General features: G+C 36.5%; 1 protein-coding gene across 1 annotated transcript in view; it reads right to left on the bottom strand.

Moving 5' to 3' along the window:
- The window catches only part of INO80 (INO80 complex ATPase subunit), a 67,829-nt gene that overhangs the window by 47,575 nt on the left and 7,593 nt on the right, over positions 1-12,661 (bottom strand). Inside the window, exons 2-12 of the mRNA XM_062577641.1 lie at positions 11,617-11,802; positions 10,561-10,727; positions 10,405-10,472; positions 8,888-9,049; positions 6,932-7,052; positions 5,394-5,608; positions 4,274-4,327; positions 2,495-2,698; positions 939-1,134; positions 675-742; positions 150-359 (exon numbers count right to left, since the gene is read on the bottom strand). Of these exons, the coding sequence (XP_062433625.1) occupies positions 150-359; positions 675-742; positions 939-1,134; positions 2,495-2,698; positions 4,274-4,327; positions 5,394-5,608; positions 6,932-7,052; positions 8,888-9,049; positions 10,405-10,472; positions 10,561-10,727; positions 11,617-11,759 (1,608 nt within the window). The 5' untranslated portion in view covers positions 11,760-11,802. The remainder of the gene's footprint in view (positions 1-149; positions 360-674; positions 743-938; positions 1,135-2,494; positions 2,699-4,273; positions 4,328-5,393; positions 5,609-6,931; positions 7,053-8,887; positions 9,050-10,404; positions 10,473-10,560; positions 10,728-11,616; positions 11,803-12,661) is intronic.

Raw genomic sequence — 12,661 nt, 5'->3', positions numbered from 1 at the left:
GCATATTTTCTGTTCCACAGAAAGACATTACAAATGCAGGTACGTGGTCTAATTTTAAAACTAACAGAAGTTTTTTTTTTGACCAAGATTACTCTAATGACTTAAATTATCTTAGAAGTTTTAAATATTTGCAAGATGTACTACGATACCTGTTCATATAGGTTGGCCAGCCAATTCATGCCTTTTAATTGGTAACCTTTCAGTTTACCATTAAAAATGGTAGGCTGGGGAATGTCTTCTCCTGCCCGGATAGATGGGTTTGCTAAACTGTAGCTCTCTCCGAAACCAGTACCAGACTTGTTAGCAGCCCGTAAAGCAGCTGCCCGACTCTCCTTCGCATCTTCATCAAATGATCTGGTCTAAATAAGGAGAGAAAAGTATACATAAGATGATGAACATACTAACTTATGAAGAAACTGACTTTACACTTCACATTAAAACACAGAATGTCTGCCATAAACCAATGGAAAATAAGCCTGTTTCCACAGCTGAAATTTTTGTCTTCTGTTTTTCTAGCTGTTTGTCACAGAAAGGGGCAATGCAATCAAATTCAAGTCTGGTGCCCAAGATAATACACAGTGACTTGAATTGGCCACTATGAAAAATCCTGGGTTTAGGCCCCTACTAAATACTCTGTCTTCCCTTTTGTTTTACGAATCAAAAAAAATACATACCCTAGCCTGGTGAATCTGGTAAGCATCTTCAGCATTCTTCAGAGCTTGGGCCTTGTAATAGTTACTATCTGAAAACAGTAGGTCCATGTTAGAGCTCTCAGTAGTAACTGGCCAAATTAACACAGAGATAAATGCCAGTAATAACAGTAGGGCTTCTTACACAGAAGGATTTTTGTGCTTGAAATTGTAAGCTTGCATAATACTGTGCACAGTACAGTAAACTTCAGAAGAGGGCAGAGGAAGCATCATAGATAAACTGCCTACCATAATCTTCCTGGGTGATATTGACCACTACTCCTCCACCAATATCAATCTGCCTTTGAGTAGAGTTGTCCTCTAGTTTGCGTAGGATTTCCTCCTGAATTCCATCATGTCCAATATCGCGTTTACGACTCATAAAATGAGCATATAATTCAGTTTGTGTGATCAGGAAGTTAAGTTTTCGCTGCTGCCTCTTAGCCTAAAAGAAGAGCATTTACAAAAACGGACAAACAGTAAAAAAAAAAAAAAAAAAGAAAAAGAAAGATAACGGTTTAATATTTAAATTATAATTAAAGAAAATGTACTAACAACTAATCTATGTAGATTGTATTATGCACATTACTATGATATCAGAATGCTAAATTATTGGTTGGTCATAAAACATCAACTACCACCAAAACACCTGTATCACCTATGTTAAAAAATAAAGTTGCAGTACACAAAGTTTTTTTTTTTTTAACTCCATAATTACAGCAAAGAACACTGCCATCTACTAAAAGGCAGTCTAAAAGTTTTGCTTACACTGAAAAAAACAAAAAATTGACAAAAATAAACAAGAGTATAGATGTCTGTGGTTGAAGATCTAAACAGTTAAAAAAACCTCTCATGGTACTCACAGTAGCTAACTCCAACAGTGTATTATTTACTTAGTAAAGAGAATTTTGATAGAATTTGTGAAATGCATGACTAAGTAAAACAGCACTCAGTTGAGTTATTATGAACAGAGTGGAATGTTCAGTGTTCATCAAGATGTTGTAGAAACTCTGTCTGAAAATGCTTCGGTAAAAGTTGTGTAATAATCTAAGCCAGTTAAAATCTTCACAAAACATTTATGAGCTGGTAGGAATGAGAGGACACAGTAAACAAAGGCACAATTTAATCACAGAACTAAACAGAAGGTATTTGAAGCTCAGTCTCAGCTCATCACTGCAAACCTAAGGTAATGACTACAAATTCAGAGAACTGGCAAGAAACAGGTTTTTTCTTAAATTCAACCCTTACTAATCTCTAAGAGAGTCCACAAAGCAGTCAATTTGCCGTTTAAGTGGCCAACACAAAAGTGATCACAGAAAAACATTGAACCAGAGTTGCATATTTTGAATGCCCCCGTGCTTTTTCTAACGTTCTCTGAAACTTCCATATAGAAGGTATATAAGAATTATTAAGTTATGTATACAACAGAAAAAAAGATGAACAGAATCAGAGTGAATTAAAACGTGGCTTGCCTTCTGAGTCCAGAAGGATGTATAAACCATCACAAAAGGCTGGCCCTTGCTAACACTGAGTTATGTATTTCAGGGAGACACATGCTGCTTGGCTAACTCGTTCTTCCATTTTCATTCATTTATAAAGAACTTAGGCAGCTTGAAGGCTTTTTATTACATCTAGCTTACATTAGAAGAATTATGTAAAGAATTTTAAGATAGCAGAAAATATAACATTGGAAAACCACTGAAACAAAACAAAAATCCAAAGCTCAAACTAAATTTAGAAATTATTTGATCAATCCTGTGTTTCCTCAACAGATCAATTATCAGTAATTTGTATTTTTGCTGTACCTCTCTCATCTCCTCATCCAGCTTGCGTTGCTCTAAAGCCTCTTTCTCAGCTCGTTTGCGATGCTCTTTTTCGACCTTTTCATACTTTTTCCAATAGAGAAGCATCTCCTTCGTCAGACGACGTGCCCGTGGTAGAGTTTCCTTGCAGTTTTTCTGGGCCTGGATAGCTGCTCGACGTACCTCCCTCATGCACTGATGAGCAAGCTAGGGGAGAAATAAGGTTCAGATACAGAGAAAAACGGGAAGATTTAAAGAAATCTACAAAAAAAGTCATCATTTAACAACAGACAAATCTGATCCTTCAAAAGATTAAATCTGTCATACTTTCCTCAGCTCTAATGCTTTTGAAATAAGGTGAGAGACAATGAGCTTCCAAAAAACTAAAATCAGTTTCAGTGGCAGGCACTCAAAAGTATTCATCGGTGGGTAGGTTCTTGAAGGACTCAAGAGACCAGAGTCTAAGCCCGGCCTTCAACTTTTGACTCATCTATTCTAGACATTTTTCTGCAGCAACTATGTTTTCCCACTGTGTTAATAAGGCTGCAGCAGTGGCAACATTGGTGGAACACAATCCTATTCACATGCTAATACACTGAAAAATGTGGGAGTCTCTCGCAATTTTCCTATCATCTCATAACAAAGAATAGTGTAATTTTTTCATTCTAGGATAAATAAATAAATGCCATTGTCATAATGGTCCAATAAATATCTGGCTTTGATGTTTGTGACAGGCTTTTTTCTCCAGTAAAATCTGCACATCAATAGTTCTGTCACACAGAAATTTCAAGTGATCAAACAAAATGAAAATAAGGGAAAAAAGAGAGGAATTTCACAGCTTCTGAGTCTGCTGCTTCACTCACTTGCCAAAGTGCAATTTATGATATCTACAAATACAATAATCACAGACTATTTGTCCAGACATCACAAAGAAATCTTGTCTCAGCTAACTATGGAGAACTGTAGGAGAGAAACTACACAGAGCAAAGTTTCTTAGCTATATACATGCATGCCATATTTTCTGCATCACAGAAAATGCTCTTTCTTCATAATGCATATACAGAATGAAAGTTTTCTACATCTTCTTGTCTCTTATGATTCTCAGCCATATACTTCATTACTTTTTCATTAGCCACATAAATGAGTCAGACACCTGAGTGTAACACACCAAAAATGCTCAGAAAACCATTACCAAATGTTCTGTATCAGCCTTCTAGGTAAAAACAACGACATCTCAGAAAGGACTTCAGTGAGGACATAAATTTCTTTTATAATAACTTAAGTAGAAAATCGTTCTATTTTTAATCTCTGCTCCTATACATAGTTATGTAAATTAATACATTTAACACTTTCAAGAGGCCCTTTTATTTAAACAAGAGTGCTCAAAACAGTAAATTCTAGCTAGTGGACAGATGCCACCAGAAGCGGCCAAAAAGTGTCAAAAGCTAAAATGTACTGAAGTACTGAATGTACTCATTGATTTATTGTATCAAAGATCAGCAAACTATAAACATACAAACTAGATCTTCTGAAAGCCAAAAAAATCTCATGAAAGAAGCTCATATTTCCCAATTTCATCTACTGCTTATGAAACATGCTGCAACGATACATCTAAAAAACGAAAAACCTTAACTAAATGATAAATTAGTTCTATATAGTGTTTTCTCCCATATTGTCCTGCCAGTGTAATGAGTACAGTAAGAGAGAAAAGAAACATAAAGAGGTTAGAGTTTACTTGTTATATCCCATACAAGTAACAGTATAAAGCTAAACAATGCTTACCTTTTTACTGTTGGTTAGGAAAAGGTTGCGTGCTGAGGCTTTTTGCTTGTATGCCTATAAAAGAACATCATCTTAAAATCACTCAAAGAAGAATGGCTTCAAAATATTTTAAAGGATTATCCAGTCTTTAGCAGCTATATGTGCCAATCTTAGCCATACACAGAGCCAAGTGCACTGTGTAACTGGGTACATGTGCTGTACCCAGTTTCAATCTCAACTGAAACAGCCTTTGTCTTTCATTACAAAGAAGACAGACCTAAACGTAAGTCAACTTCTTTTTAAATGAAGTATGTTAAACATCTCCTTTCTCAAGATGATTTCTTTAATTATCACTTTTGCAAAGCAGAGCTCTCCTGTCCTGCTGTTATCATTGGACAGGGGAGGGGAAAGGCATTGCTGATGTTTTCCAAAGAAATTAAGAGTAAATGTAGATCTTACATTCCTCATGTGATCAAAATTAGTCTTTGAAAAAGGAAGGTCTATCACACTGGGCATATCTTTTCCCTGGTTTACAAGTTCACAAAGGATGCTAAAGCTATCACTCGTATTCAGCTTCCCAAAAATTCAAGGTTTGTTACTGCAGACTTCAAAAAGCAGGTCATAAAATCCACTCTAATCACCTCTCAGAGAACTAATGATAGTGAACACAGCTTCCTATTTCAAATGCGCCTGAAGGTTCTTCTATAAATGATCCAAATACTGTTTTCCCTAGACTGTTTCTGAAATGGAAAGTTTCAAAAATACTCATGCTACAGCAACTGAAACACTTCTCTCCTGAACTTGAGGCAAGACCTAGATACTGGGTTGCTCTACATTGCTACACCGCAGGGTTAGTACAAGTATCTAACAGAGTTTACTGTACTGTTCAGAGAAAACATCTGGACAGTCAAACGAAAGCAGTGGCAAAGCACTGCACGACCTATTTAGATATCATTGGTGACAAGTAATCAGAACTACACTTTGCTTATGGATTACAGAGCATCAGTTCGGCCACTGATGTCCAACAGAAAATCATGTCTCACTTTACTCTGTTTCTCCACAAGTTTATATCCCACTAAGCTAATCTTCTATTTTACTTTCTTTTCAACTTCACCGATCCAGCACCACTAGCCAAGCTCACCTTTGGCAACTCCTTTTTAACTATGCTAAGCCATACTTTCCGCCGACGGGCATTAAGTTGCTCAATGGTCAAATGCTTTTTCTTGGACCCTGGTGGTGGTGTATCATGAGAAAACTTGGCAAAAACTTTGGTCTGGTGATGATGGCGGCGTGGTGATTCCTCTGAAGAGAGCTCTTCCTCCCGTCTCCTCTTTTTCTTTACTTTTTTCAACTTGCCTGCATGGGAACAATGACCACAAAATTAGTTTCTTTTCCAAATTTTGGAAATTTCTTTTCTAAGTTTTTTTCCATATTTAGTCAGCTATCTTTCCTGATTAAGCTATCCTAGCTAATTTAAGTGTGGACCCAACAAAAACAAAAAAACAAAACACAATCAAAAACCCTTATCCATGTTCACCAGTTCTGGCCCCATTCATTCATCACACCCCGTATTTCCTCGTTACTTTGTAATTGAATGATTTTCCTGTTTAATAAATAGAGTGGTGAAACACAAGTCTTTCATGCAAGAAAATACAACTTAAAGTTAAAATATCCATGATGTAATATAATGTTTCTTGCTCTGTGATAACATTCTACTTAAAGATACATAAAGATAGCATATAAAGATAACATGATCAGAATTCAGTAGGTAAGTCTGAAATCAAACTCATCATCAGCTCAGAGCATGTTCCATGTTATCACTTCCTATAGATACCCACTTTCAGAAGGAACTACCAGATACTGATATCAGATATTAAAAATACTCTTTAGGAGTAAGTAAAACCATGGATGCTACAAGATTAGTGAAGAAAAACACACACAGTTAAAGGAAGTTGCAGGAAGACAGGAAGGAAGGACGGAAGGAAGCTCAAAATAGCCTCCTTAAAACACAGCTCAAACTTTCAGTTACACTAGAGAGAATTCACTTTACATTGACAGTCCTTCTCTTCCTGCTTCTTTACAAATTTACAGCTGTTGCCAGCTGGATCAAGAAAGGAAACCGTACTTCCTGGCAAATACGCATCTGAGAAATTCCAATGGAGAGGTTACAGAAGTAATTCTATTTTAATTCACACGGGACATCAGTTTCCATTTCCCTCTCATTTCCAAAAAGCAGCCTCACTCCCTATTGTTTCTTGTTCACTAGAATCATGCATGCAGTAATAACTGTATCAGGTACTGGGTAATTTCTTACGCTTTTCAAGAAGCTATCATGTTTTAAAAACTCTGAGCAAATGGATCCTGGTATGCAACAGCATCTGTGGATTCCAAAACACTGCCAAGCAATGAAGCAGGCTATAAAACAATGTTATGATGCTTTCATTCTAGATCCAGAGGTCCACAAAGAAAATCTAAAGCCATGAACTCTCAAGTCACACTCTTTTTTTCACTCTAGCTTTCTGGAAGCCAGAAGATAAAGCACAGTGTTTTCTGATGATTTTTCTTTGACAGACTAGACATTAACTTTCCATCTGTCATCTAAAGGTTTTGAACACTTAGGTTTATTGGAAGGATATTCTGTAGAAAAGAATCAGTTAGGAACATAAGATTAGTGACTACCTTTTATTTTTTTCTCTTCTTTAAACTTCTTTTTCTTGGGCCCTAGCAGGTGACGCTGCTGCTCATAGTAAGGATCATGTGTGGAGAGCAGTCCTGCACTGTAGTATTGATACTGCTGCAACTGAGGTGGATATAAATAAGCATGATAATGGAAAACAGATATAGCAGATAACAGAGAAAGCAAGCAAACAAGTTCAGACCTTGATCATAAATAAGAGATCAAAAACCATGTACTTCTTTGTATTTAGCATTGTTATCAAGGATCACGAAGTGCCCAAAATGAACCCACTGATCTAGAGGTATTCCCCAAAGTTCTATAGAGGGAACCAAACCCACCTAGTTATGTCGACAGGAAAAGCAGGCAGTGAGCCTTACAGTTTCAAATCATATTCCTCTATCTTTTTATATGCGGGTGCTGCCCAGCAAGAAGCACAGCACATGTAGTGGTCCAGCTGAGGACCTCCCATCTGTTTTGCTTTCATTCCTATATTACATATCTGCTCTAATTATCCTATCAGAGGATGTCAGAAGACTGGGTTAGATGAAAGCCATTTAAAGCATTTCCATGGGAACAAATAACTTTAACATTCAGATCATCAAGCAAAAGTGTAGTCGCCCCAATATTGTTGTGCAATTGTTAAAAAAATAAGTCGGTATCTTCCAAGCGCTATTCAACTAAAACATTAAAGAACTATAAACAAGTTGCATGTAAATAGGCAAATTTTTAAACTGTAGTCTCTTTAATTAACTTTTTACACCTGAGCATAGTAAGTTAATCCAAGATTACTGAAAAGTGAGAACATCAGCAAAGAAAGTAAATTAATAAAAAAAATTTCTAGATAGATGTGAGTTTTTTCCTCCTCTCTCTTGTAAATGTGTACTGTTCACGTGAAAATATTCTAGTTATTTCCACTGAATATTATTTCTCAGTAGTCTGGAAATAAGCATTGATGTAAAATCTAACAAAAGCTGTAACCTGTGTGACCTGTAAGGTATATGAATATTTTTGTAATTATGTAATATTTCAAGAAGCTAACACAATCTGGCTCTACAACTTAAGGAGTAAATAAGGAAATGATGTGGACAGAAGCAAAGACTTGGGTGGGAAATCTCTCTTTCTTCACTTTTCTATAGAAATTTCCAAGGAATATGAGATAAGGCAGCAAATAAATATTTCAAACGTGTCCTCTGATGGCCAAATAGGATGACTTCCTTCATCTTAGTCTCACTTTCTGGTGAAATTCAAAATAGCAACAAAAATTTTTGCAAAATCCCTTACAGTAGGAAGGAATATATTATTAGAACAGACACAGCAACTTAACCTGATACTAAGAAAAATGCAGAAATGCATCAGCACAAGTTTTCTTGTAAGGAAGAGAAGAAAATGAGAATATGAGAAGAAAAATCTAAAAAGAAGAGAGGCAAGAAAGAAAGATAGAAAAGCATGGAAAACCCAGAATATTCAGAGAAAATAGTAGGAAGAAAACTAGGAACTCCCTTTCAGTAAGGCAAACTTCACCTTACTACTCACTCCCAAAGATTATGCAAGTGAATTGCTTTAGGTTTAAATACGCAATTTCAGTCATGAATTGTTCAGCTACTACCTATATTAACATTCATCCTACAGCACCTCAGTTTTCATATGTATTACCCAGTTCTTGCATTCTTGCTCCAGTGAATAGATTGAGCACTCTGGAAGCTATATACACACACGCAACAGTGTTGTATACATAACTTGAAAGATTCTCAGTGTAAGGGATCAGCAACTTTCTAATGTGTATGTAACTAATTAAATTACCCTTATCTTAAACTAATGACAGACCCTTCTAGACTACCAAAAACAGAGTATTTTTCAGCCCACAAAATATTATAACTTTTTTCAGAAAAAATTTAAGAGCAATCAAAAAAAGTACTTACAAAGAAAATCAAGGAAATACAAAAAATCTGGATATCTACCTCTTTGTCTTTGCTATATTTACTTTGATGCAGTTTCTTATATTTATGTAACCGCAGCATATTGTGAAGCTCCTCCCTTGAAAGAGAAAATTCTTCTTCCTCCTCTCCATCCTCATCACTTGGTGAATCTGTATCACTGGAGTCATCACTCAGAAGGATGCTCTGAAAAGAATAAACAGAGACTAACTTAACAACCACAAGCCCCTATACCAAATTGTTAATTTAAGCAGAATACTCTTGAGCCTTTATCTAATTAAGGGCCACAGGCCTTAGCGCTTACAAAGTGTCTCCCATCTGAAAAGCCTCAAATATCAAGCAGCTTTCTGAGATACAGATACTGTATAGCAGCTAATCTAAAATAGGTATTTTTTGATGGCTAGGGAGGTACTTTTCTTTCAATTTAGTGTGCTAAATCAGATTGCCAAGAAGTGGGACAAGATCCAGATCTGATGCAAGGCATGCAGCTGGAAGTGAGAGAACAGCAAGACAAATAATGCAAAGAGGGTAGGAAAGTGCATGCAAACCATACATCACAAAATTCCCTTCCTTGTACCCTTTTTTCACTGCAGCAAAAAGCCTTGGGGGACCACAAGCAGCCAAAATGGTTTCGTAAAATGACTTAATTTTCACTAGAGGAGGCAACATTACAATGAAGATGCAAAGCTGGTATAAAGCCACCATTCCTTTCTGCCCTTTCTTCCTCATTGGACCTTGTACTGATTTCAGCTTAGAAACAAATAATCAATTGAGTCCCATACGTCCACTTCATATATTTCATAATAGCTCATTTTAATTTGCACAATGTACTAAAACTACTTCAGGTTTCTGAATGTATACTCACTGTGAAATTTAACCAAAATGCAGCTGCTCACCAAAACAGAAAAGACTACTGTCCATTTTCTTACACAATGGAAACGAAAACCTCAAATCTACAGAGACTATAACTTTATCTTGTTCTATGCCAGATCTAATACAATATTTATTATCCTCTGTCACGTACTCTTTCCTTCCCTTTCCAACATGAGAAGGTCTTTGCAGAATGCTTTTTTTGGTGGGTGTTTTTAATGGATATAAAAGCATTCATTTCTTCTTAGCAAGGGACACTAGCTCCATTTGCAGCAAAAAATCAGCTCAGTAAAGAGTCCAACATAGTGCAAGAGGAAAGAACTCCTTTGGAGCCCTCTTTTCAGTGACCTACAAAATATTATCACATCTTATAGCCGCTCATAACACATAAGCATAGCTTTCTAAGCTCTCAGTGGTAAATATAAAGTAAAATTAAAGAACTATCAGAAATGACCTCAAAAACTTACTGTATTTGGAAATTCCATTTGTAAAAATACTCTGACCAGAGCTCAACGTATATTTTGTTGCCGTCTGCTTGCTTAAATGCTTGGATATTCATGATCCACAGGGGATGACAACATGGAACCACTCATTTACCACTGTCTGCAGGGTATTACTGAGACTCTACCCACATAGTTAGTAACAGCTACATTTCTTCACAATATTCTTACCTTCAGCCACTTTCTGCTTTTCTTCAGTTTGGAAAAGTTATAAAAGCTCCCCTTCTCAGACTTTGGTTCTGTTCAGAGAAAAAAAAATAGAACCAAATTTCTTAAAAAGTAACACTTTTTCCACCTTATCCATATCCCAAAATGGGATATGCCTACCTGGCTGCAGTACTCCATTCAGGGAATGAGTGTTCAACATCCCAGAATTTCCAGCTCCAGAAGATTCCCCAAGCAAAGAGTTTGGTGGTTCTTCCTTAACTTGCATCAGGGGATCCCCAGACTGAGGCAGCAAAGGATTGTCATCCAATCCATCTTCACTTTCATCACTGCAATAAGATACACAATGTGGTCAAAATGAAGAGGAAAATACTCAAAAGAGAAGATCCCCACGACATTTTCTTACAAGTGGCCAGTCTTCTAAGGTTTGAGAATTAAGCAGGTCTCAGACATAATTATACACATTAGAAATATTGCTGTTAATAATTTCCTGTTAAGCCTTTTCAGCAGCAGTTAATCATCAGGCCAGCCTGGCTATGCTATCAACCTGCACTCTCAGTCTCTAACTAGGTACTTAATTTGAAAAGTCTGAGCTCAGCAATAAACTGCATGTTGAGTCAAACCAAAGCACAATACTGCCACTCTCAACACTATCGTACATAGCAAATGTACAGCATTTACTTTTTCTGCTCCTCATATTTATCTTATTATGTTCCTGTGATATACCTATTATCTATTACCACTCAGTTTTCAGTTCCACACTCTACCCTTCCAAAACACTAACGAAACTGAAAGTAAATTGTTTTGGGATAGAAACTTCACCCTGATGACTCATTTCTCAATGGCAGAACTTACTTTCTTCCACATAAATTCTGCATCTGACATGAGCGTTTGCATTTCACTTATGGTTATGGGCCAGTTCCCTGACAGATCAACTCAGTGCTTGTTCATCCTACTTTCCACAAATGAAGAAATTTTTGGCCACTCAACTATGAAAATCAGTTTTAGAAGATTGCGCTGATCTGCATTCAGGTGTACAACATCCAGAGTTATTGATGTGAGGTAAGAGAAAGAAGAGTGCAAAATCTTTACAGGAATAGAGTTTATACTGAGCAAGTCACTATTAAACCCCTACAATGGTGTTGCCTTGGAACAATGCTAAAAATATGCTTGTCTTTCCTCATTATTCTCAAATGAAAACAGAAAAGCTTTTGGTACCTGGATATATTCCTGTTAAAGATGGCAGAGGTCTGTCGTAGAAACTGATCCAACTGCAGAGCTTTCTCCAGATATTGTAGATAAAGTGGTTTTGCCAGCTCTGAGCAGCTGCCATCCTCCCTGGCACCCAGCTCTGAGGCCATAGAACAAACTTCTCCTCATGCACAGATGCCTCCAAACACACAGCTGTTAAGAAGAAATATCATCATCACCACCTTTGAAAAGAAAGAACTACATGAGCAGACAATATCTACTGCCTATTATTTTAAATGGCCCACGTGCCAAGTACTTCACAGAACACATAACCAAAGAAGTCCCCGTCAATAAGCTTTGGTTTGCAGTTAACAAGCATATTCAATGGAAATTCAAACTAAGATTTCCACCACAATATTAACCTAGACACAAATTAGATTCTTAGTCTTCTCTTTTATGAATTTGTGACGGATTTTGATTGGAATGAGCATTGCACTGACCTAGTACGATAATCCAAATGCTTTAGCGAACAATGACATAGAAACACAAAGTCCAATGAATCCAGTCCTTGAACAACTACAGTAAACTTTTATCACTATTAAAGATGAAATTCTGAACAGTGAGGGCAGCCATGTATCGTATAAAACAAAAGTATGCAACTGATTATTTTTAAGTTGGATCATATATGTAAAGTCATTCCAAATAACAAAACTGAAAATACCTTAGGTTCTTAATATCCAATCCACAGCTCAGTCTACAGAATACTTCTAAGACCTTTCCTTTATTCAAAAGCAGCATTTCTCAAGGCCACTCGGAAATAACTGTTGCACAAAGAAGCTACAAATACTTGGCCAAAAAAGCTTCCTATCTAAAATTCAACTATCCATATTAATGAAAAGTAATATATAATTTGCAATTTTGTACATGCCTTTTCCAATTACAAACTTAAAACATGTCACTCTACCTTTCTGTTTTTTAACTAATAAAAATCATCTTCCTGACTTTTACCTTCCCTTGCCCTTGGGCCATGAGTCTCCCCCCCACCCCCCCCCAAAAAGAAAAAACAAAAAAA

The sequence above is a fragment of the Rhea pennata genome, chromosome 5, assembly GCF_028389875.1.
Source record: "Rhea pennata isolate bPtePen1 chromosome 5, bPtePen1.pri, whole genome shotgun sequence".
Lineage (NCBI taxonomy): Eukaryota > Metazoa > Chordata > Aves > Rheiformes > Rheidae > Rhea > Rhea pennata.
This window is presented reverse-complemented; position numbering and strand designations above follow the sequence as displayed.